The sequence below is a fragment of the Rhinoraja longicauda genome, chromosome 12 (assembly GCF_053455715.1).
Source record: "Rhinoraja longicauda isolate Sanriku21f chromosome 12, sRhiLon1.1, whole genome shotgun sequence".
In the NCBI taxonomy this organism is placed as follows: Eukaryota; Metazoa; Chordata; class Chondrichthyes; order Rajiformes; family Arhynchobatidae; genus Rhinoraja; species Rhinoraja longicauda.
The window spans coordinates 15,250,234-15,277,201 of record NC_135964.1 but is presented as its reverse complement, the minus strand read 5'-3'; the positions used below and the strand labels follow the sequence as shown (position 1 = coordinate 15,277,201).

General features: G+C 46.9%; 1 protein-coding gene across 1 annotated transcript; it reads left to right on the top strand.

The window, feature by feature from the left end:
• Positions 1-3,120: 3,120 nt before the first annotated feature.
• LOC144598747 (V-set domain-containing T-cell activation inhibitor 1-like) lies at positions 3,121-25,630 on the top strand. Its single transcript, XM_078409118.1, has 5 exons — positions 3,121-3,206; positions 11,440-11,489; positions 19,553-19,891; positions 21,681-21,944; positions 23,793-25,630. The coding sequence occupies exons 2-5, from the start codon at positions 11,444-11,446 to the stop codon at positions 23,843-23,845; spliced, it is 702 nt and encodes a 233-aa protein (XP_078265244.1). The 5' UTR covers positions 3,121-3,206; positions 11,440-11,443; the 3' UTR covers positions 23,846-25,630.
• Positions 25,631-26,968: the final 1,338 nt, after the last annotated feature.

The window sequence follows — 26,968 nt, the reverse complement described above, 5'->3', positions numbered from 1 at the left end:
CCCCCATTCCCTCATCTTTACCATGGACCTTCAGTCCCTTTACACTTCTATTGCCCGTCAAGAAAGTCTTGGAGCCCTCAGGTTCCTCCTCCAGAGACCCACTCAGTTCCCCCTCTGTTAACCCTCTCCTTCACCTGCTGATCACATTGAATGGCGGTGCTGGCTCGAAGGGCTGAATGGCCTACTCCTGCACCTATTTTCTATTGTCTACTTTTCCCTGCAGCCACAAGAGATGCATCCTCTACAAACTTACTAATCATGTTTTTGTACATTAGATGGGAATGTACAAGGCGTAAGTAAGTTTTCAGATGATAATAAAGTAAGCAGCTTTATAGACAGTGAAGATGGTTATCAAAAATTACAGCAGGATCTTGCTCAGCTGGGAAAATAGGCTAAAGAAGGGCTAATGGAGTTTAGTGCAGATAAGTGTGAGGTGTTGTATTTTGGAGAGTTCAACCAGGACAGGACCTTCACAATGATAGGGCTCCAGGGAGTGTGGTAGAGCAGAGCAATCTTGCAGTATGAGTACATAGTTCTCTGAAAGTGGTGTCACAGATAGTGGTAAAGAATGCCTTTGATACATTGGCTTTCATCTGTCACGGTACTGAGTATTTAAGTTGGGATGTTACATTAAAGTAGTATAAGACGTTGGTGAGGCCACATTTGGAGTATAGAGTACTCATTTGGAAAGAGTGCAGAAGAGACTTATGAAGGTGTTGCCAGGGCATGAGGGCTTGGGTTGCAGAAAGAGATGCAATTGAGGTATTTGGAGATGTGTTTTGTAGGGTGGGAAGGGACAGAAGCAACTAGAACAGTCGGCATTCCTGTTGTGGATTTTGGAACGGAAATAGAAATGGGCAGTTCAGGGCTGGGGAACTATAAGATTGGAAGCATAGAGGAGAGATTTCAGAGGTGATAACTCCATCCAAACCACCTCCTCCCAGGTACTTTTCCCCTGCAAACGCAGGACATGTGACGCCCGTCTCCCTACCTCCTCACTTGCCACCATCTAGTGATGCCAACAGTCTTTCTGGGTGAGACAGACGTTCGCATGTTCTTCCTCCTTCCTTGTCTGCTGCACACAGTTTTCCGATGTGGCCTCCTGCATCGGTGAGAGCAGGTGTGGATTGGGTGGCTGTGTCGCTGAGCACCTGTGCTCGGTTTGCCGGGGTCTGCTCTGTCTTCTGGTTGCTGGCCAATTTAGCCCCCCCCCCCCCCTTCCTACATTTCCCCTCCTGACCTAAGCTGCCTTCTATACTGGAGTGGGGCCACACGCATTGAGGAGGGACAGCACCTTGTGTTTGGCTTGGGTACCTTGTATCCTAATAGCATGAACGTTTCGGGTAACACCTGCACACTTGGATGTGCACACATTTCTCCCTTTCGCTTTGTTTCCATTTACGTAGCTCTACCTATAGACCCTACCTTCTTTTCTGTGGTATAAGCAGAATATCTACATGTCCCATCTTCAATGCACTCTGCCTTGGTTTAGTTATACCATTTACCTTCTCCAGATTAGTGTTGACTCAAAATACGACCAGTTCCTCCGGAGTTCCTCCAGCTCAAGCCTTGCATCTCCTTGCAGCTCCAGTCTTGCATCTCCTGGCCAAATTTTTTTAATAAATCGTAGGTAAAATCTTTCTTTAAATGCAGTAAGTGTGTTTCTACCTCTCATGAATGGAAAGGCGTTTTTTATATTTTGTTGTTTCCCTACAACTGTAAAGTAAATGTATCCAACCCATTAAGAATGTTCCTCCACCAATACTCCATCTTGGCTCACCTGAAGATTTGTTTTTGTATTTAGAGTATGAATGCCAATCACTATCCAGTGTTGTGCTAATTAGGAACTTTATCTATAAACCTCAATTGATTTTTTGCCATTTAAAAAAAAACTAAACTAAATCGGTGAGAATGACCAATTGCAGCTCAAACCAAACTTATTTTCCAATATTTCAGGCATGTGAATTTTACGCGTTTCTGCGGATTTCCACGTTTTTTAAATCCATTTTCCGCGCTTTTTGCATGGTTTCCACGTTTTTCACTTTGCCAAATAAACGGAGAAAATCGGATCGAAAAAAAGAAAGAAAAATAAATGATGTATCGACTTGTAATAAACACTAGGTTCCACTGGAGGTCGCTAGAGGTTCTGCGAGAAATCCCCCGCGCTCTGGAAGTCTCCACGGAAATGTGGCACCAAGGCTGTGCAAGGCAGCCAATCTCGACCTCATCGGGACTTCCATGGCCAATTTGTCAATTCGGCCACTAGAGGGCGCTAGAGATTACACGAGAAATCCCCCGCACCGTGGAAGTCTTCCCGAAAATGTGGCACCTAGGCTGGGCAAGACAGCCAATCTTGACCTCATCGGGACTTCCACAGCCGATCAGTGGGTTGAATTTGCTACTTGCGGCCGGGGCTCTGGAACTCCAGCCCAGCTGGAGCCAACAAATCTATCCCCATAGCCGTCTTTCTTGGCCTGCTGGATAAACTAGCAAAGCTCTGGAACAAGAGTGCCAGAAAATCAGTGGTAGAACTGTAATGAGTAAATATTAAATTTAAGTGCAAGATTATATAACTAAATTAATGAAGACAGGGTTAAAATATAAAACACAGCAGAAAAGCCAGTTACCACCTTTCTGGGCTGATTATCAATTAATGCATGTGATTCATGACATAAACTTTTTGATAAATCCCACTAACTTTCCAACCTCACATATTTGAATATTCAGGCTTCACCAAACGCCTCCAATATGCCTATTGAATATTCAAGTCATTGTGTTTTAAGTTTCATCTCCACATTGACTGAACCAAAAACGGAAATGTTTCATGCAGATAACTTGGAACTGACTTGTAGACATCAGTGCATTAAAAATAAAGCATCATTTATCGGTACGTACCCCTCAGTTATACTGTTTTGATTATTCTGAACAACCAACTTAAAAGTTAATGAACGAATACTCCAAAGAGCATCGCGCAGGCGTAGTCTGCAGCAGAACAACGTTGTACAACGTGCCGCGGCCGCCTCTGCCCGGCAACTAGTGACGCATACGGGAAGCGGGCATCTGGTTGGCCCGAACCTGTTCCTGATTTGTATCAATGTTGGCCACTTCATTCCAGAGTAACTTCCTCATTTCAGTGGAGCCAGTGAAAAGGGGCAGTAGGATAAACGAAGGCTCAGCTTTCTCAAGCAACGAGACCTACCATCAATGTACGTATTCCTTGTCAATATTTTGTCATTGTAATTCTAGTTGTAAATATGTATTTTTATATCTGTTACGTTAATATTGCAGGTCTGTCCACTAAGTTTATTTGATCATTGTAGCATCCTAATGAAGTATAGGCAAGGCGTTGAGGGATATTAGAAGACCTAAATAAACACCGTGGATGCTGGAAACCTAAAATATTAGCAGAAAATGTTGGAAACACTCAGCAGGTGTGGCAGCTTGTGTGGGGGGAGAACAAGGGGGGCAATTATGGAAAATAAACGGTATCCTTTTCTTGCCTTCAATTTATTTTCTGTGCCCACCTCGCCCCCTCTATTTTCAGTCTGAAGAAAGGTTCTGACCTGAAACGCCACCTACTCCTTTTCTCCAGAGAAGCTGAGTTACTCTCGCACTTTGTGTCTATCTTTGATATTTATGGCCTGTTGTGTTAACCAACAGCTGTGACTCCCTTAGTCCTGAGAAACATTTAATTTGCATTTTATTTACTTATCGTCTTCAGAATTAGATATTGCTCCTGTTAATAATAGTAATAAAGTCATAGAGTGATACAGTGTGGAAACAGGCCCTTCAGCCCAACTTGCCCATACCGGCCAACATGTGTTAACGTTCTTGACCTTGTAACAAATAGACAACCACCTAATCAATTTAAAACACATAAAGCTTACCCACTAACGCCCAGGCGGGAAGTGGCAGAGCCGGCTACAAGTACGTAGCAATATTTGCCAGATCTGAGCACCCACTTCAGCAATAGCAGCATACAGCTTCTTTTTATTATGGAGGTGACATGCAAAATCCACAAACAAATGGCTTTACCATATATGGAATAAACCTGCTCCAAGTTAGCTATCTGAGCTAAACTTTCTGCAGTGCTCAAGGTACATAATAGAGGTACACAATAGAGGCAATTATCATATTGGGGTAACCAGACATGAAGGCAGTTTCAGCCATTAACATCTTCCATGCCACTGACCATATACACAATAGTTAAGTATCTCTGCAACCAAATGTATAAGATAATAACTGCAGATGCTGGTACAAATCGAAGGTATTCACAAAATGCTGGAGTAACTCAGCAGGTCAGGCAGCATCTCAGGAGAGAAGGAATGGGTGACGTTTCGGGTCGAGACCCTTCTTCAGACTGATGTCGGGGGCGGGACAAAGGAAGGATATAGGTGGAGACAGGAAGATAGAGGGAGATCTGGGAAGGGGAGGGGAAGAGAGGGACAGAGGGACTATCTAAAGTTTGAGAAGTCAATGTTCATACCACTGGGCTGCAAGCTGCCCAGGCGAAATATGAGGTGCTGTTCCTCCAATTTCCGGTGGGCCTCACTATGGCACTGGAGGAGGCCCATGACAGAAAGGTCAGACTGGGAATGGGAGGGGGAGTTGAAGTGCTCGGCCACCGGGAGATCAGTTTGGCCAATGCGGACCGAGCGCAGGTGTTGAGCGAAGCGATCGCTGAGCCTGCGTTTGGTTTCGCCGATGTAAATAAGTTGACATCTGGAGCAGCGATTTGGAGCAACCAAATTAGCTGTCTGGGCTTGACTTCTGCAGTACACACATTTTTTTAGCCACCTTTTCTTTAGTCGAGCATCCCATCAACCTCTGCAAGGCAAGGCTAGTTAGCCAACTTTATCACATGTACCAGCTACACTAGTCCCACCTGCCCACGTTTGGTCCATATCCCTCCAAACCTGTCCTATCCAAGTACCTGTCTAACTGTTTCTTAAATGTTGGGATAGTCCCCGCCTCAACTACCTCTTCTGGCAGCTTGTTCCATATACCCACCACCCTATGTGTGAAAAGGTTACCCCACAGATTGCTATTAAATCTTTTCCCCTTTACCTTTAACCTATGTCCTTTGTTCCTCAATTCACCTACTCTGGGCAAGAGACTCTGTGCAGCTACCTGATCTATTCCTCTCATGATTTTATACACCACTATAAGATCACCCCTGAGACTCCTTCCTGCGCTCCAAGGGATAGAGTCCCAGCCCACTCAACCTCCCTATCGCTCAGACCCTCTCGTCCTGGCAACATCCTTGTAAATCTTCTGTGTACCCTTTCCAGATTGACATTTTTTTCTAAAACATGATGCCCAGATCTGAACACAATAAATGCAGCCTCGCCAACATCTTGTACAGCTGCAACATGACCTCCAAACTTCTATACTCAATATTCTGACTGATGAAGGCATATATCCTAATAAAAGATAGCACAGGAACATGATGCCAAGACCAACTCTCATCTGATAACAAGGAACTGCAGATGCTGATTTATACCAAAGATAGACTCACAGTGCTGGAGTAACTCAGTGGGTCAGGCAACATCACTGAAAAACATGGATAGATGACGTTTCAGGTCAGGATCCTTCATTGACTTTTATCTGTCTGCATGTAAAAATGCACAGAGTAAAAATAATGAAATGAACAGAACCAATTTGTTTAGATTATCGTCACGAAGGTGGGAGACAGTTTCAGGGGGGAGCCAACGTGGACTACAGGAGACCCCGGTGGCTGTGCCTATTGCAAACAGGTACACCCTCTTGGGAACTGTCGGGGCAGAAGACGCTTCCAGTCCGAGCGGCGGATGTGTTGGGAGATCTAACCCAGGCAAGGAAACTCGAGTCGGGAAGAGCCATAGTAGTGGGTGACTCCATTGTCCGAGGTACGGACAGTAGATTCTGTGGCGGCAGGCAGGACTCGAGGATGGTCTGTTGCCTCCCTGGTGCCAGGGTTCAAGACATCACGGAGCGGCTTCAGAACATCCTAGAGAGGGAAGGCAATCAACCGGAAGTAGTTGTGCATGTGGGCACGAACGACGTCGGGAGGAAGAGGAAGGAGATACTGCGAGGTGAGTTTAGAGAATTAGGAAGACTGAGAAGTAGGACATCGAAGGTGGTTGTCTCTGGACTGCTACCTGTACCTCGTGCTAGTGAGGGCAGGAATAGAGAGATCGGGGATGTGAATGTATGGCTGAGGGGCTGGTGCGGGGAGCAGGGATTTAGATTTCTAGACCAATGGGATCTCTTCTGGGGTAGGGGTGACCTGTACAAAAGGGACGGGTTACACCTTAACCAGGGGGACCAACATTCTGGCAGGCAGGTTTGCTAGTGCTACAAGTGTGGCTTTAAACTAAGTAGTGGGGGGGAGGGGTTGACAAACTGGGAATATGGAGATGGAGTTAAAGGGGAAGCGAATACAGGAGACATTGCAAAGGATTCTCGAATGAATGGGGAGGGAAGTTCTAGAAGGGATAAGAGAGTACGGTCAGGGCCAATTGTGACCGGTGTGAGAGGGGAGGTGATTACCGAAATTAAAGTGTTGTATTTATATGCGTGAAGTATAAGAAATAAAGTGGATGAGCTTGAGGCTCAGTTAGACATTGGCAAGTATGATATTGTGGGAATCACTGAGACATGGCTACAAGAAGACCAGGGTTGGGAACTGAATATTCAGGGGTACACAACATATAGAAAAGACAGACAGGTGGGCAGAGGGGGTGGGGTCGCTCTGTTGGTGTGGAATGATATTCACTCCCTTGCAAGGGGTGACATAGAATCAGGAGATGTAGAATCAGTATGGATAGAAATGAGGAATTGTAAAGGTAAAAAGAGCCTAATGGGAGTTATCGACAGGCCCCCAAACAGTAGCCTCGACATAGGGTGCAAGTTGAATCAGGAGCTAAAATTGGCATGTCGCAAATGTAATGCTACGGTGGTTATGGGAGATTTCAACATGCAGGTAGACTGGGAAAATCAGGTTGGTAATGGACCCCAGGAAAGAGAGTTTGTGGAGTGTCTCCGAGATGGATTCTTAGAACAGCTTGTACTGGAGCCTACTAGGGAGAAGGCAATTCTGGATTTAGTGTTGTGTAATGAACCTGATCTGATAAGGGGACTCGAGGTAAAAGAGCCATTAGGATGCAGTGATCAAAATATGATAAGTTTTACTCTACAAATTGAGAGGGAGAAGGGAAAATCGGAAGTGTCAGTATTACAGTATAGCAAAGGGGATTACAGAGGCATGAGGCAGGAGCTGGCCAGAATTGACTGGAAGGAGGCCCTAGCAGGGAAGACGGTGGAACAGCAATGGCAGGTATTCCTGGGAATAATGCAGAAGTTGCAGGATCAATTTATCCCAAAGAGGGGGAAAGATTCCAAGGGGAGTAAGAGGCACCCGTGGCTGACAAGGGAAGTCAAGGACAACATAAAAATAAAAGAGAAGAAGTACAACAAAGCAAAAAAGAGTGGGAAGCCAGAGGATTGGGACTCTTTTAAAGAGCAACAGAAGATGACTAAGAAGGCAATATGGGGAAAAAAGATGAGGTATGAGGGTAAACTAGCCAATAGACAATAGGTGCAGGAGGAGGCCACTCGGCCCTTCGAGCCAGCACCGCCATTCAATGTGATCATGGCTGATCATTCTCAATCAGTTCCCCGTTCCTGCCTTCTCCCCATACCCCCTGACTCCGCTATCCTTAAGAGCTCTATCTAGCTCTCTCTTGAATGCATTCAGAGAATTGGCCTCCACTGCCTTCTGAGGCAGAGAATTCCACAGATTCACAACTCTGACTGAAAACGTTTTTCCTCATCTCAGTTCTAAATGGCCTACCCCTTATTCTTAAACTGTGGCCCCTTGTTCTGGACACCCCAACATTGGGAACATGTTTCCTGCCTCTAACGTGTCCAACCCCTTAATAATCTTATACGTTTCGATAAGATCTCCTCTCATCCTTCTAAATTCCAGTGTAGACAAGCCTAGTCGCTCCAGTCTTTCAACATATGAAAGTCCCGCCATTCCGGGAATTAACCTAGTAAACCTACGCTGCACGCCCTCAATAGCAAGAATATCCTTCCTCAAATTTGGAGACCAAAACTGCACACAGTATTCCAGGTGCGGTCTCACTAGGGCCCTGTACAACTGCAGAAGGACCTCTTTGCTCCTATACTCAACTCCTCTTGTTATGAAGGCCAACATTCCATTGGCTTTCTTCACTGCCTGCTGTACCTGCATGCTTCCTTTCAGTGACTGATGCACTAGGACACCCAGATCTCGTTGTACGTCCCCTGTTCCTAACTTGACACCATTCAGATAATACCCTGCCTTCCCATTCTTACCACCAAAGTGGATAACCTCACACTTATCCACATTAAACTGCATCTGCCATGCATCCGTCCACTCACACAACCTGTCCAAGTCACCCTGCAACCTCATAGCATCTTCCTCACAGTTCACACTACCTCCCAGCTTTGTATCATCTGCAAATTTGCTAATGGTACTTTTAATCCCTTCATCCAAGTCATTAATGTATATTGTAAATAGCTGCGGTCCCAACACTGAGCCTTGCGGTACTCCACTAGTTACTGCCTGCCATTCTGAAAGGGACCCATTTATCCCCACTGTTTGCTTTCTGTCTGTCAACCAATTTTCTATCCATGTCAGTACCCTACCTCCAATACCATGTGCTCTTATTTTGCCCACTAATCTCCTATGTGGAACCTTGTCAAAGGCTTTCTGAAAGTCAAGGTACACCACATCCACCGGCTCTCCCCTGTCAATTTTCCTGGTTACATCCTCAAAGAATTCCAGAAGATTAGTCAAGCAAGATTTCCCCTTCGTAAATCCATGCTGACTCGGAACAATCCTGTTACTACTATCCAAATGCTCCGCAATTTCGTCTTTTATAATTGACTCCAGCATCTTCCCCACCACTGATGTCAGACTAACTGGTCTATCATTTCCTGTTTTCTCTCTCCCTCCTTTCTAAAAAAGTGGGACAACATTAGCTACCCTCCAATCCACAGGAACTGATCCTGAATCTATAGAACATTGGAAAAAGATCACCAATGCGTCCACAATTTCTAGCGCCACCTCCTTAAGTACTCTGGGATGCAGACCATCAGGCCCTGGGGATTTATCAGCCTTCAGTCCCATCAGTCTACCCAACACCATTTCCTGCCTAATGTGGATTTCCTTCAGTTCCTCTGTCACCCTAGGATCTCTGCCCACTAGAACATCTGGGAGATTGCTTGTATCTTCCTTAGTGAAGACAGATCCAAAGTACCGGTTCAACTCGTCTGCCATTTCCTTGTTTCCCATAATAAATTCCCCCGCTTCTGTCTTCAAGGGGCACACATTTGCCTTGACTATTTTTTTCCTCTTTACATACCTAAAAAAGCTTTTACTATCCTCCTTTATATTATTGGCTAGGTTACCCTCGTACCTCATCTTTTCTCCCCGTATTGCCTTCTTAGTCATCTTCTGTTTCTTTTTAAAAGAGTCCCAATCCTCTGGCTTCCCACTCTTCGTTGCTTTGCTGTACTTGTAATATAAAGGAGGATAGTAAAAGCTTTTTTAGGTATGTAAAGAGGAAAAAAATAGTCAGGGCCTGATGGTCTGCATCCCAGAGTACTTAAGGAGGTGGCACTAGAAATTGTGGACGCATTGGTGATCATTTTCCAATGTTCTATAGATTCAGGATCAGTTCCTGTGGATTGGAGGGTAGCTAATGTTGTCTCACTTTTTAAGAAAGGAGGGAGAGAGAAAACGGGTAATTATAGACCAGTTAGTCTGACATCAGTGGTGGGGATGCTGGAGTCAATTATAAAAGATGGAATTGCGGAGCATTTGGATAGTAGTAACAGGATTGTTCCGAGTCAGCATGGATTTACGAAAGGGAAATCATGCTTGACCAATCTTCTGGAATTCTTTGAGGATGTAACTAGGAAAATTGACAGGGGAGAGCCGGTGGATGTGGTGTACCTTGACTTTCAGAAAGCCTTTGACAAGGTTCCACATAGGTGATTAGTGGGCAAAATTAGAGCACATGATATTGGAGGTAGGGTACTGACATGGATAGAAAATTGGTTGGCAGACAGAAAGCAAAGAGTGGGGATAAATGGGTCCCTTTCAGAATGGCAGGCAGTAACTAGTGGGGTACCGCAAGGCTTGGTGCTGGGACCCCAGCTATTTACAATGTACATTAATGATTTCGATGACGGGATTAAAAGTAACATTTGCAAATTTGCAGATGACACAAAGCTGGGTGGTAGTGTGAACTGTGAGGAAGATGCGATGAGGTTGCAGGGTGACTTGGACAGGTTGTGCGTGTGGGCGTATGCATGGCAGATGCAGTTTAATGTGGATAAGTGTGAGGTTATCCACTTTGGTGGTAAGAATAAGAAGGCAGAGTATTATCTGAATGGTGTCAAGTTAGGAACAGAGGACGTACAATGAGATCTGGGTCTCCGAGTGCATCAGTCACTGAAAGAAAGCATGCAGGTACAGCAGGCAGTGAAGAAAGCCAATGGAAAGTTGGCCTTCATAACAAGAGATAGGAGCAAAGAGGTCCTTCTGCAGTTATACAGGGCCCTAGTGAGACCGCACCTGGAATACTGTGTGCAGTTTTGGTCTCCAAATTTGAGGAAGGATATTCTTGCTATTGAGGGCGTGCAGCGTAACTTTACTAGGTTAATTCCCGGAATGGCGGGACTGTCATATGTTGAAAGACTGGAGCGACTAGGCTTGTATACACTGTAATCTAGAAGGATGAGAGGAGATCTTATTGAAATGTATAAGATTATTAAGGGGTTGGACACGTTAGAGGCAGGAAACATGTTCCCAATGTTGGGGGAGTCCAGAACAAGGGGCCACAATTTAAGAATAAGGGGTAGGCCATTTAGAACTGAGATGAGGAAAAACGTTTTCAGTCAGAGTTGTGAATCTGTGGAATTCTCGGCCTCAGAAGGCAGTGGAGGCCAATTCTCTGAATGCATTCAAGAGAGAGCTAGATAGAGCTCTTAAGGATAGCGGAGTCAGGGGGTATGGGGAGAAGGCAGGAACGGGGAACTGATTGAGAATGATCAGCCATGAGCACATTGAATGGCGGTGCTGGCTCGAAGGGCCGAATGGCCTCCTCCTGCACCTATTGTCTATTGTGTTGGGAAAAGCTTTTCTGTTGCATGCTACACTGTAGGTGGAAAGACTACATGATTACATTCAAGCCAGCCACAGAGTATAGATACAGGATAATGGGATTAATGTTTAGTGCAAGTTAAAGTCCGATTAAAGATAGTCCAAGGGTCTCCAATGAGGTAGATGGGAGGCCAGGAGCACTCTCTTTGGGGAATGAACTTTTATTATGCATTTGTGATCATTTGGGTTGACTTTAAATGCTCGCTCTCCTCCATTCTAACCAGTTGTTACTTTCATTTCAGAATAATGTACTTCAAACATCTGGTGTTTTCCATCTTGTTCGTTTGTGCTGGTAAGTTCCTTTCTGGGTGTGGGTGGTTGCAAGTGCTTCAGTCTTGGTGTTGGCACTAGCGTGGTAACCTTCACCCTTGATGAGGCTAGAGTTATTATGAGTAACCTCCTCGCATTACTATGTTTCCGTTCACATTTATTAGAGCCTTACAGTGTAGAAACAGGCCCTTTGGCCCAACTTGCCCTCGCTGACCAACATGTTCCATCTACACTGGTACCATCTGCCTGCATTACATTAGTACCATCTGCCTACATCCCTCTATCCTACCCATGTACCTGTGACACCACCACTATTGGATGAATAATGGGTAACAATGAGTCAGAATGCAGCAGAGAGAGAGTGACGCAGGGGTAAGTTGCTGCCTTACGCCACAGACCCAGGTTCGATCCTGACTATGGCTGCTGTCTTCCCGGAGTTTGTACATTCTCCCTGTTTCGTTGGTAATATTGTAAATTGTCCCTTGTGTGTGTAGGATAGTGCTACTGTGCGGGGATCACTGGTCGGTGTGGACTCGGTGGGCCAAACGGTCTGTTTCTGTGTTCTATCTCTCAGACTAAAGATTGAAAACCTGATTGTATGGTACCTCTGTGGTGCGGCAGGTAAAGTGACGTCAGTCTAGCTCCTGGCTGGATAGTTGCTCGGATATTTCCTCTGTATTTCCCTTGGGGAAAGTCCTGAATGCTGGGGGTTCTTGTGGATGTTACTACTGATATCTTGAAGAAAGTCCATGTTACTTAACTTTAGTTCAGTTTATTGTTATGTAAAGTGAAAAGCTTTTGTTACGTGCTAACCAGTCAGCGGAAAGACATTACATGATTACAATCGAGCCATTTACAGTGAGTGGATACATGATAAAGGGAATAATGTGAATAACGTTTAGTGCAAGAGAAAGTCCAGCAGTCCGATAACAGATAGTCCGCGGGCCTCTAATGAGGTAGATACATAGACAATAGGTACAGTAGGCCATTCGGCCCTTCGAGTCAGCACCACCATTCAATGTGATCATGGCTGATCATCCACAATCAGTAGTGTAAGAAAATAACTGCAGATGCTGGTACAAATCGAAGGTATTTATTTCACAAAATGCTGGAGTAACTCAACAGGTCAGGCAGCATCTCAGGAGAGAAGGAATGGGTAATGTTTCGGATCAAGACTGAAGAAGGGTCTCAACCCGAAACGTCACCCATTCCTTCTCTCCTGAGATGCTGCCTGACCTGCTGAGTTACTCCAGCATTTTGTGAAATAAAAATCCACAATCAGTAGGTATCACAAAATGCTGGAGTAACTCAGCAGGTCAGGCAGCATCTAGGAGAGAGGGAATGGGTGGCGTTTCGGGTCGAGACCCATCTACCACATCAACAAGCAGTACCTCGTTGCTGCCTTCTCCCCATACCCCTTGATTCCGTTAGCCCTAGGAGCTCTATCTAACTCTTTTGAATTACTTGATAGTAGCTCAGGACTGCTCTCCAGTTGTTGGTTGGATGGTTCAGTTGCCTGGTAACAGCTGGGATGGAACTGTCCCTGAATATGGAGGTGTGCGTTTTCACACTTCTATACCTTTTGCCCGATGGGAGAGGGGAGATGGCAGCCTGAGGTATTCGCTGTGTCCACAAAACTCTGCAAATTCTTGCAGTCTTGGATGGAGCTGGTCTCAAACCAAGCTGTGATGCATCCAGGTAAAACGCTTTAGAAACATAGAAACATAGAAAATAGGTGCAGGAGTAGGCCATTCGGCCCTTCGAGCCTGCACCGCCATTCAATATGATCATGGCTGATCATCCAGCTCAGTAGCCTGTACCTGCCTTCTCTCCATACCCCATGATCCCTTTAGCAAAAAGGGCCACATCTAACTCCCTCTTAAATATAGCCAATTAACTGGCCTCAACTACCTTCTGTGGCAGAGAATTCCACAGACTCACCACTCTCTGTGTGAAGAAATGTTTTCTCATCTTGGTCCTAAAAGACTTCCCCCTTATCCTTATCCCCCTGGATCTGGACTCCCCCAACATCGGGAACAATCTTCCCGCATCTAGCCTCTCCAACCCCTTAAGAATTGTATATGTTTCTATAAGATCCCCCCTCAGTCTTCTAAATTCCAGCGAGTACAAGCCCAGTCTATCCAGTCTTTCCTCATATGCAAGTCCCGCCATCCCAGGGATTAATCTGGTGAACCTTCTCTGTACTCCCTCTAAGGCAAGAACGTCTTTCCTCAGGTTAGGAGACCAAAACTGCACACAATACTCCAGGTGCGGTCTCACCAAGGCCCTGTACAACTGCAGCAGAACCTCCCTGCTCCTAAACTCAAATCCTCTTGCTATGAATGCCAACATACCATTCGCTTTCTTCACTGCCTGCTGCTTCAATGTAGAAGTTTGTGAGAGTCGTTGGGGACATGCTGAACTTCGCTTGATACGCTTAGACAGCAGTAGGTAGATAAATCCCAGTGATCTGATCAAGTGCGTCCTTGGATATTGTGAGAAGCTCGGGAAGAAATTGACAAAACATGGCAGGACTTGCAGAGTAAATGGTAAGGCCCTGGGGAAGAACTCCCGGAGGGCCACTGGCCTGGCTCACCCGCTGTGGAATAGGAACCCGCCTGCAGGGGGAGCCTCATTCAAGGCTCATCTCCTGCTCACCCTGAAGACCGGGAACCCTAGATAGATAGATAGATAGATAGATAGCTTTATTTGTCATCCAATATTGGACGAAATTCGGTCACCCACAGTCCAACAATAAAAGCATTAAATATGCATTCAAATTACACAACCCCAAAACCCCCAAAACACAGTCCAACAATAAAAGCATTAAATAGGCATTAAAATTACCCAACCCCAAAAACACACAAAAAAAGAAACATCCATCAAAGAAACATCCATCACAGTGAGTCTCCTCCAGTCCTCTCTCTCCTCACTGTGATGGAAGGCCACAATGTCTTTCCCTTCTCCTGCTGTCCTCGCCAGCAGTCAGGTTGTTGTGGTTGCAGGCCGCACCGGACGGTCCACAGCGGGCCAAGCCCAAGGCGCGTCGCGTCGCAGCCGCTCCCGCAGCCTCCGAAGACGGCCGGCTCCGCCGATGATAACCCTAGAGGAGGGTGGAGGGAATTGGTGACGCTGCAGAGGCTGGACAAAGCCGGGAAGAAGAACTGGGGGTCTTATTCATTGGACCATTCAATCAGTTGTTGCCAGAATGGACCAACAATCTTGGTCACAGCATCAGCAAGACCAGTGCGCAGATGGTTGACTTGAGATGGGGTGAGCCGATGATCCACACAACGTTTATCACAGATGGGCCAACGCTGGTAAGTCAACAAGTTCCTGGTCGAGCATATCTATGAAGATCTGTCCTAGGCCCAGCACATTGATGCATTCACAAAGGAAGCTCATCAGCCCATTTCCTGAAAAGATTGAGGAGATTTGGGACGCCGATGAATACTCTGGAACCTCTGTACGGTAGAGAACACACTAACTGGTTGCATCAACGCCTGTTTCGGCAACTCGACCGCCCAGGAACGAAGGAGATTACAGAGAGTGGTGGACACTGCCCGGTCACCACCAGCAGTAGTCCAAATGCTTCATCCTCCCTACCATCCAAGGGATCTACAATAGGTGGTGTCTCATGAAGGCAGCCTGCATCATCAGAGACCTAAGGTGCTGGAGTAAGTCGGCATACATATACATGCTGTGTTGGAAGGAACTTTAATAATAATAATAATAATTCATTTATTTTATATAGCGCCTTATCGCATGCTCAAAGCACAACCTGTTGTACTTGTGTATGGTATGATCTGTCTGGATAGCACATAAAGTGATATTTTTTTACTGTATCTCAGTACACGTGACAATAATAAACCAGCAGTAACATATAATTACCTACCAAGGCCGCAAGAAATGGCATATCTGACACGCTTCCTAGTCAAGGATCTATCAATCTCTGCTTCAAAAAAAGACTCCACTCCTGTCTGTGGTAATAAATTCCACAGATTCCCCACCCTCAGAGTCCTCAACTCCTTTGTCTATGGAACTGTTGAGCTACAATGCTGAGAACTATATTCTGCACTCTGTATCCTTTTCTTTGCTTTATCTATTGTACTTGATTTTGGCTTGATCACATCACTGAGGATGTGTCCCAGTGCATCCAGAAGATGTATCTTGCACATTGAAGTCTGGCTCAGCCAGTGGCACCTAGAATAGAATAGTTTGGTGACTACTGGAGAGACAGTTGATGGCACGGAAAGACGGCACCCGGGACAGGGTGGGTTAGAACCCCAGTCTGTGTCTTTCGTGAGAAAGAAACCCAATAAGCTACGGAAAGGCCTTATGAAACATAACCCCAGGAGATCCCGAGAGGGGGGGAGGATGAGATCTCCAATAGGATGGACCAAAGGTTATTGACCCACGCAATAAAATGAAATGCTCGGAGATGGAGAAAGAGGTGCAGCGCACAGGCCCTGAACCTGGTGAGACGCAGGACTCACCCGGCCAGGACTCACCCCACAGAGCCCAGTCCCTCCACACACCAGTCTCCCAACCCCTGCAGAGTAGTACCACAGCAACGGATTAAGTGGCCCCCAGCCAGCAACCGGAACGAATGGCTGCAGTTTGACAAAGACGTGACCAACATCATTCACGCCACAGCCAAAGGAGATGCAGATCGCCGACTCCAAACAATGACTGCCATCATTGTCAGTTATGCCTCTGAAAGATTTGACCATGGTGAGAAAGGTAACACCAAGCCCACCACCTACACCACGAACCGCAGGGCCACCAAAATACATCAACTGCGGCAGGAGCTTCGAACCCTCAAAAACCCGTACAAGACATCTACAGAAGAGGACGAGCAAGCCTTGGCCGACCTACGAAACATCCTAAGGAAAAGGCTTATGACCCTCCACAGAGCAGAGTGGCACAGGAGAAGAGGCAGAGAGAGAGCCAGGAAGTGAGCTGCATTCATTGCCAATCTCTTTGGCTTCACCAGGCGATTACTTGGGGACAAGCGCAGTGGCCGCCTCATGTGCTCAACAGATGAAGTCAATCGCTTCCTCCATGACACCCTGAGCGATCCGATGAGGGAACAGGGGCTTGACCCCAACAAAGCTCTCATCAGCCCAGCCCCCCCAACAAGAGTTCAACCTGAGGGAGCCGAGTCTGAAGGAGGTTGAGATGGTTATCAAGGCGGCACGGTCAGCCTCTGGTGGTGTACCATACATAGTGGTACCATACATAGTGTACAAGCGCTGCGCAGAGCTCCTTCCACACCTATGGAAGATCTTGAAGGTGGTATGGCGAAGGGGGAGAGTTGCTGATCATTGGAGGTACGCTGAGGGAGTTTGGATCCCGAAAGAGGAAAACTCAAAGAACAATCAGTTTCGGTCAATCTCGCTGCTGAGCGTGGAAAGGAAGGTGTTTTTCAGCATTGTCTCCCGAAGATTAACTGAGTTTCTCCTCAAAGACAGCTACATCGACCCCTCAGTGCAGGAGGGTGGGATTCCTGGAGTTCCCGGCTGCTTGGTGCACACTGCAGTAGTCACGCAGCTCATCAGAGAAGCCCATGAAAACAGAGGCGACCTAGTTGTTCTGTGGTTGGACCTGGCCAATGCCTATGGGTCCATGCCGCACAGACTGGTTGAGCTTGCACTACATCGCCACCAAGTTCCCAGTAAGATCAAGGTCCTGATCCTGGATTATTACCATCATTTCAGGCTGAGGGTGACTTCTGGGTCAGAAACATCAGACTGGCATGAGCTTGAGAAAGGAATAATAACGGGCTGCGCCATTTCTGTTATTCTTTTTGCTCTTGCCATGAACATGGTGGCCAAGTCAGCTGAGGTGGAATGCAGAGGCCCCCTAACCAAGTCTGGTGTATGACAGCCCCCAATAAGAGCTTTTATGGACGGCCTATCACCACAACATCAGTCCCGGGGAGTAGGTGGATCCTACAGGGTCTTGAGAAACTGATCACCTGGGCAAGGATGAGTTTCAAGCCAACCAAGTCAAGGTCCATGGTGCTGAAGAAGGGGAAGGTGACTGACAAATTCCACTTCTTATTATCCGGAACTGCCATTCCCTCCATTACTGAGAAACCTGTCAAGAGCTTGGGGAAGCTTTTTGACGCAACTCTGAAAGATTGCTGCCATTCAAAAGTCCATCGAAGACCTTGAAGCCTGGCTCACCAAAGTCGACAAGTCAGGCCTGCCTGGCAGATTCAAGGCCTGGATCTATCAGCATTCCATCCTGCCCCGTGTCCTGTGGCTTCTCCTGGTTTACGCTGTTCCATTGACCACAGTTGAGTCCCTCGAAGGAAAAATCGGTGGCTTTCTCCACAAGTGGCTTGGCCTTCCCCGCAGCCTCAACAGTGCAGCACTGTACGGGACCAGTAACATCTTGCAGCTCCCATACAGTGGCCTCACTGAAGAGCTTATGGTGGCACGGACAAGAGAAGCCCTACAGTACAGGGACTCTAGGGACCAAAAGGTGTAATCGGCTGGCATCGAGGTGAGAACAGGGAGGAAATGGAGGGCAGAGAAAGCAGTGGAGGTGGCAGAGTCACGCCTAAGGCAAAAGGCATTGGTGGGGGTCATAGCAACTGGCAGAGCAGGCTTGGGATACTTCCCTAAGATCCGGGTTGGCAAGGCCCAGGGTAAGGAGAGACACCATCTCATCCAGGAAGAGGTCCGAGCAGGTGTGGAGGAAGAGCGTGTGAGCAGGACGGTGGGGCTCAGGCAGCAGGGAGCGTGGACAAGGTGGGAGAGCATACCGCAGCGCAGGATTACCTGGTCAAACATCATGCAGGCAGATTTCCAGCGCGTCCGGTTCCTTGTCCAAGCTGTCTACGATGCCCTACCAAGCCCAGCAAACCTCCACGTCTGGGGAAAGAGCGTGACACCTTCCTGCCCACTTTGCACTGGAAGGGGATCATTAGAACATCTCAGCAGCTGCCCAAAGTCCCTTGGGGAAGGCTGGAAGACATGCTATTAACCCATAGAGGTGGGCTGTAGAAGCTTTGCAGGATGGTAACTCTGCAAAGCCCTCAACCAATTGGGCATTACGGGGCTGGCAAAGAAGAGTGCCATTCAATCCACAAGCGGAGAAAGCCACTAGATGGCTTTGGATTACGAGGCCTGATCCATGGGCGTTTGCTGCTGGGATGCAAGTCGGGGCCTGATCAACCCCGGCTGGGTCGCATGGGCGAGGGTGTCTGATGTTGTGAGACCCGAAACACCCGATGACCCCGGGTCACATCACTGAGGATGCGTCCCAGTGCATCCAGAAGTTGTATCTTGCACACATGTACAGTATCTGATTTGATTGGACTGCATGTTAAACAAAGCTTTTCACTGTATCTCTGTGCATGTCCCCAATAACTATCACCAACTTCTACAGATGCACCATGGAAAGCATTTTATCGGGATGCATCACAGCCTGGTTTAAGATCAGCTCCATCCAAGACCGCAATAAATTGCAGGGAGTTGTGGACACAGGCTGCCCAGACCATCACACAAACCAACCTCCATTCCTTTGATAGACACAAAATGCTGGAATAACTCGGTGGGACTGGCAGCATCTCTGGAGAGAAGGAATGGGTGATGCTTCGGGTCGAGACCTCCATTCCTTTGACTCTATTTACACCTGATGCTGCCACGGCAGGACCAGCAGCATAATCAAGGACAAGTTGCACCCTGGCCACTCCCTCTTCTACCATCAGGCAATAGGTACAGAAGTGTAAAAACGCACACCACCAGATTCAGCGACTGTTTCTTCCCAGCTGTTATTAGGCAACTGAACCATCCCACCAATAACTAGAGAGCAATCCTGAACTACCATCCACCTCATTTGAGACCATCAGATTATCTTTGGGCTTTGTCTTGTACTAAATGTTGTGCACATTGTTCCCTTTATCATGTATCTATACACTGGACGTTGCGATTGTAATCATGTATTGTCTGTCTGCTGACTGGTTAGCACCCAACAAAAAGCTTTTCACTGTGCCTCGGTGTATGTGACAATAAACTCAACTCAACTCAAGTGAACGTGACAATAATAAACCCCTTTCTGTCTTTTGTTCAGATGCATTCACCACTTGTGAACCAGCCACAGATACAGAGATCGGCATGGATGTCACCTTCACGTGTACGTTCGAGTGCAACCATCCATGTGCACCAAGGGTGAGGTGGGACAAGGAACAAGTTGCCGGAAGCTTGTACGAGTACAAGGAAGATAAAAGCGATGTCAGCAAACAACATGCCAACTACTCGGGGAGAATTAACGTTGACGCACTCTCATTTAAAGAAGGAAAAGCACTCCTTACATTGAAGAATGTTCAAATCTGGGATGAGGGAAAGTACATTGTCAGTATTAGCACTAACAATGGATATGGAGTTGAAATTGTCCAGCTATCTGTTTGGGGTATGTCTTCATAAGTGATAATCATAATCATACTTTATTAGCCAAGTATGTTTTGAATCATTCGAGGAATTTAATTTGGGATACAGTCATACCAATAAAAAGCAACAAAACACACAAAATACATTTTAACATGAACATCCACCACAGTGACTCCTCCACATTCCTCACTGTGAAGGAAGGCGAAAAAAAGTTCAATCTCTCCCTTCTTTGTCCTCCAGCGGTCGGGGGCCTCTAAACTTGCGTTGACAGGACGATCTTGACACCCTTAGCCGGCGGTGGGCCATCCTCGTCAGGGCGATCAAGCTCCCGCATTGGGGGGGATCTCAGCTCCCCACGTTGGGCGATAAGACCCCGGGTCGGGGCTATCAAACCTCGTGCGGCTTTGGAGCATCCCGACGTGGGTCTCAACCCGAGACTGCGAGCTCCTCGAAGTTAAAGTCCGCAGGCCGCGGTTGGAGCATCGATCCCAGGCAAGGAATCGGCTCCGATGTAAGTCCACACCCCGCAGTGGGTCTCATAGTCAGTCCCGAGTAAGGCCTCCAGCTCCACGATGTTAGGCCGCAGAGCGACCGGAGATACGATCCTGAAAACAATCGCATCTCCAACAAGGCAAGAGATTGTCTCCCCATCCCCCACATAAAACCAGAGAACATTAACACAAACTTTCTAAACACACCAAAAAAAGATGAAAAAGACAGACTGTAGTCGAGGCTGCCGTCGTGGTGCCACCCGGTGATAGGAGCAGAATTAGGCCATTCGGCACATCAGGTCTTCTGCCTTCTCCCCATATCCCTGACTCCCGTACTAATCAAGAACCCGTCAATCTCCATTTTAAAAAAAACAATGACTTGGCCTCCACTGCCGTCTGTGGCAATGAATTCCACAGATTCATGCCCTTGGGTTGGAAGAAATTCCTCTCCTTTCTAAAGGAATATTGTTTTATTCTGATGCTGTGCCCTCAGGTCCTAGACTCGCCCACTACTGGAAACCTCCTTGTCTTCTATCTTGTTCTGTTTACAATGAAGGTCAAATGTACCTGGGTTTATTTATTTCATTGTTGAGAATTTGGGATTCTTTTTGATTCTTAACACAGCTTTATTTTACAGGAAGCCAGATGCTGATAATTCTGGTGTCATCTGACTTCATCAGAATTCATTTGTGAAGTTTCACCAGTTCAAATAAACTTCATGCCTCTGTCAGGAAATGTATCTGAGAATGTCCATGGCATCAATATTGCAGAGAACAGGGTGTCTTTGGGGTATCTAATTATACAACTATTAATGGTGGCATGGTGGCACAGCGGTAGAGTTGCTGTCTTATTGCACCAGAGACCAGAGTTCGATCCTGACTACGGGTAAGGTCTGTGTGAAGTTTGTATGGTCTTTCCGTGACCACGTGGGTATTCTCCGGGGACTCCAGTTTCCCACACAAAAGACATAGAGGTCTGAAGAAAGGTCTCGACTCGAAACGCCACCCATTCCTTCTGCTGTCTGAGTTACTCCAGCATTTTGTGTCTATCCTAGGTCAGTAGGTTAATTGGCATCGGTAAAAATTCCCATATTGTCATCGGTAAAAATTCCCATATTGTCCTGCAAGTCTTTGGAGTGTGAGAGGACATTGGAGCACCTGGAGAAAACCACGCGGTCACGGGGAAAAGGGACAAACTCCGTACAGGCAGCAGCTGTAGTTGGAATCAAACCCGAGTCTGTGGCACTGTAAGGCAGCAACTCTACCGCTGTGCCACCATGCCGCCATTAATGGTTGCAATTTATATTCCTTTTCTTGGCAGCTGCTGGTGGTATCAAACTTAACTGGGACCTCGAAATGGAAATGCTCTCTTGCCGGTCGTCAGGGTGGTATCCTGCCCCTACGGTGGAGTGGAAGGACCAATCCGGGACTGATTTAAACAAGAACAGTGAAATAATCATGGAGAGAGAAAGCAATGGCCATTTCAACGTGACCCACAATCTGAACGGATTCAATGAACAGAATCAGTACATCTGCTCCATGTGGCATAAGTGGATGAAACAACAGACTCGAGTGGGATTCACAGGTAATTTTATCTCAGGTTATTAATCAAGTGAAAGTTAACTTAAATAAGCTCAGCAGAGATATTTTCATTCATAATCTGGGATCCATCAGTCATTGACAAGTTTATTGGTGAACAATTCCAGGATATAGATTCACCAACCCACAAGATTTAGGTTTAGGATTATTATTATCACTTGTAGAGTTGCTGCCTCACAGTGCCAGAGACCCGGGTTTCATCCTGACTACAGGTCTGTCTGTTCGCAATTTGTACGTTCTCTCTGTGACCCCATGTTTTGGTGCTATTTTGGAGTGGCAATTGTAAGTGCAGGGTTCTTGACCTGACCATGAAGGCCTGTTGTCCTGGTGGCGTTGCAGGGTCGGCCTGGCCATGTGTAACCACGATGTCCTCCACTACTCTAGACGGTGCCCGGTCCCCATGCTCGGCCTCTTGGAGCGATGCCCGGTCCAGCCGAGCCCCAGGCTGTTGCAGGGCTTCCAGCGGCCCACTCCCCCGTCAAGGCAGGGCACTACCTCCTGCAGCCAGTCTGCTTACGGCCCCTCTGTCCAACCCACTCCACCCTGGGAGGGTGATCCGGGCCTTGCAGGCGAGTTCTGGTCTGTGGAGCTGGTCCTCGATCCACGGCAAGCCAGCTGGGCCTGCTGGTGGGATTTGCTGAGGCTTGCCGGGATCCTCCCGCCGTGTGGCTAGCTGAATACTCCGCCATGTGCAGTGTGTAGGATAGTGCTAGCGTACGGGGTGATGGCTGGTCAGTGCGGTCCCGATGGGCCGAAGGACCTGTTTCAGCGCAGTGTCTCTCAAGTATGGTAAAGTAAAACTTATACTGCACGGATGGATTAACTCAGTTTGGCATAATGTTTCTGATTGTGAGTCATGAGAAACTTTGAAATTGTTGGCAGTGTGGAATGATTGATGACTATTTTCTGGATTGCCGTATTAAGTAATGCAACCTCCATAGATTGGAATTCTCAGATAAGACGATTATGTGGTTGGTTGGATCACAAATAATGTGCATAGTTCAAAATTCAGTGCAGCTGCAGTTTTAGAATAGGTTTAGTTTAGGTTTATTATTATGTGTACTAAGGTACAGTGAAAAGTCACGCCACCCCGACCTTTACCTGCACTCCGGCTGGCCGCGACCATTGACCCTGCCCACCCTCGCCTCTCTCCCGGCCGCCAGCACCCACCTGCATTCCAGACCCAGTTCCCGACCAAGAGTCTGAAGAAGGGTCCTGACCCGAAGCATCACCTGTCCATGTTGTCCAGAGATGCTGCCTGACCCGCTGAGTTACTCCAGCACTTATACAATGATAGACAATAGACAATAGGTGCAGGAGTAGGCCATTCGGCCCTTCGAGCTAGCACCGCCATTCAATGTGATCATGGCTGATCATTCTCAATCAGTACCCCGTTCCTGCTTTCTCCCCATACCCCCAGACTCCGCTATCCTTAAGAGCTCTATCTAGCTCTCTCTTGAATGTATTCAGAGAATTGGCCTCCACTGCCCTCTGAGGCAGAGAATTCCACAGATTCACAACTCTCTGACTAAAAAAGTTTTTCCTCATCTCTGTTCTAAATGGCCTACCCCTTATTCTTAAACTGTGGCCCCTGGTTCTGGACTCCCCCAACATTGGGAACATGTTTCCTGCCTCATGTTTCCTGAGTAATCCCTTACTCAGTTATAGCAGGCGATTGGTAATAACAGATACCATTCTCCCCCTCCCCCCCCACCCCCCATGGTCTGTTATAAAGAGGGTTTACTGTAATGTTATGATTATTGTTTACAGTGCAAACCCATGTCTGGACAGCATTAGCAGGGACAATGTTGATTTTCTTTCCCTTGATTTTCAGATGGAAAACACTTAGTCCGTGTGGATGATGGAACAAAATCTTCAGAATTATAAATCAAAAGATGCATTGCTCCAAATAACGTGTTTTTGTCACACAAGGAAACTAGTGAATTTTCGAATTTTCATCTCCGGCCTTTGCTCACCTGTCTGCCAATCAAACCCATATCTTACCTGTATCCACCTCTTACCTGTATCCACCCATCACTTGCCAGGCTTTATCTGGCCCACTCCTCTCTTCCTGCTTTCTCTCCCCCCCCCCCCCCCCCCCCCCCCACTCCCCACCACAATCAGTCTGAAGATCTTGGTCGGTTGACCAGGGGTGCTAAGAAATAGCTTTCAGGATCAGGTCCTTAAACAGGAGTCGGTGTCAGCTTCTCGACACCAACAATAAGGAACGTATAGCTTAACCATTTTGTCTACAAAAAAAAGCACTGCAGGGCAAAGAATAATCAAATGTGGACAGTCGTGGATATCTTTCTGTGCATTCATGCAACTACTCAAGATTCTCAGCTGCCATGTATGTCTACTTTGAAGGTGTTCTCTGCTTTGTGATGGGATTGAGTGCTTATTTGTAATCCAAAAGGTGCTATGAGGTGTTGTTCTTTGCTGTTGGTGTCTAATGTGAATCATCGTCCTGTAAGATGTTTAAGGGCCTGACCGCCAAATTTAATAAATAAGTGGGTGGCACGATGGCACAACGGTAGAGTTGCTGCCTTACAAAGCCAGAGACCCGGGTTCGATCCTGATTATGGATGCTGGCTGTACGGAGTTTGTACGTTCTCCCCGTGCCCTGTGTGGGTTTTCTCTGGGAGCTCCAATTTCCTCCCACACTCCAAAGACGTATGTGTTTGTAGACTAATTGGCTTCGGTAGAATTGTAAATTGTCCCTAGCGTATACGATAGTGTTAGTGTACGAGGATCACTGGTCAGCGCCGAATTGGTGGGCCGAAGGGCGTGTTTCCGTGCTGTATCTCAAAACTGAGCTAAATGTTATTGTTTAAAATTTAAACACACTCTCTCTCACTGCTCCCCCTCTGTGAGTTATAGCCACGTGTGATTCCTCAGCACTTGCCTTCACTGCTCAGTTGTTCCACGTGGCTTCCAGTTCCAATCTGAGGTCTCTCAGTTTCTGGGCCATCCATGGTCTAAGGTCCCTGGACCCTACTTATACCGACGTGCCTCACTCTCCATCCATGCTCCGAGCTCTACACTCTACACCATGCGCTGTCAGCAGTAGACTCTCGCTCTCTCTCCCACAGCTCCGTGCCTCACTCTCTATCCATGCTCCGAGCTCTACAAGCTACACCATGCGCTGTCAGCAGTAGACTCTCGCTCTCTCTCCCACAGCTCCGTGCCTCACTCTCCATCCATGCTCCGAGCTCTATACTCTACACCATGTGCTGGCAGTAGTAGGCTCTCGCTCGAACTGTCTCACAGCTCCGTACTTCACTTGGACATGGACCTTAAATGAGATCCACGTCATCCTCTGCCTGAACCACCCCCGGTGTCACAGCGACGCAGTGGCAGAGTAGCTGCTTACAGTGCCAGAGACCCGAGTTTAATCCTGACCACCGGTGCTGTCTGTGTGGAGTTTGCACGTTCTCCCTGGGACCATGTGGGTTTCCCCTGGGTGATCCGAATGCCCCCACATCCCAAAGACATGCGGGTTTGTCGGTTAATCAGCTCTGTGTAAATTGCCCCAAATATATAGGATGCAAAAGTGAGATAACGTAGAACGAATGTACAGGTGATCGATGGTCTCATGGACTCGGTGGGCCGAAGGGCCTGTTCCAAACTGTATCTCTAAAACTTGAAAATAAAACTCCCGGTTTTTGTGTAGGTGAGTTTGGTCTCCAATCTATCATGGACATTCTCTCAATGCTGATCATCGATCACCCGTTCACACTAGTTCACTTTCTTATCCACTCTCCCTGCATACTAGGGGCATCTTTACAGCCAATTAACCTACAAACCCACACATCTTTGGAATGTGGTAGGAAACCGGAGTACCGGAGCAAACCCAATTGCAAACGAATTGCAACCCAATTGCAAACTCCACACACAGACAACACCGGAGGTCAGGATCGAACCCGGGTGTCTGGCGCTGTGAAGCAACAGCTCTACCCACTGGAAGCCAACTATTTAAAAAATGTTTATTTTCTTTTTTTTTCTCGTTCTGAAACCTCTGTTTCTCTTCCCGCTGATAATATTTTCTATTTTTGTTTTGGATTTCCAGTATCTGCAGTATTCATTGCAGTATGTTCATTGTGCTCATTGAAATGGTTAATCATATATAATTTGAATGCAGTCATTCCCCAGGGTAGGGGAATCAAGAACCAGAGAGCATAGGTTTAAGGTGAGAGGGGAAAGATTGAATGGGAACCTGAGCGGCAACTTTTTCACACAGAGGGTGGTAGGTAAATGGAACGAACTGCCAGGAGAAACCTTTGAGGCAGGTTCAATAACATTTAAAATACATCTGGGCAGGTACATGGATAAAATAAAAGTACGTACCTTCAGAAAGATGAGGATATAAAAGTACGTGCCTTCAGAGGGTGGTGAATCTGGGATTCATTTCACAGATGGCTGTAGAGGCCACGGCTTTAGGTGTTTCTGAATTGAAGTCTGACAGATTCTTAATTCGTAAGGTTACGAGAGAAGGCAGGGAAATGGGGTTGAGAGGGAAAGATAGATCAGCCGTGTTGATTGGCAGAATAGACTCAATGGACCAAATGGCCTCATTCTGCTACAACTTATGGTCTTATGATAGGAAAGTTTTAGTGGGATTTGGGCTAAACACAGGCAGGTAATTGGGGCATCTTGGTTGGCATGGGCAAGTTGGGCTGAATGGCCTGTTTCCATGGATTCTGACTCGTACATGACAGAAGAGGCTGCGTTGAGAAAGTTGGTTGTACATTAGCACCGTGAATGAGCCTGATATGATGCTGTAGAATTCGGCAGATTGGGGAACGCCAACCCATATTATACAGGTAAACCGATCCATAAGGATATGCAATCAACATCAATGCTTGGGATTAAAGGACTTAGAATTCACACAATCTCATAAATCAGACTAGAAAGGAAGATGAGTTGGAGGTTCTTGAATATTGTTTGAAGAGAGGACTTTGAATAGGTTTTTGAATTCATGAGTATCTCAGTGAAATAGTGGACATTTGA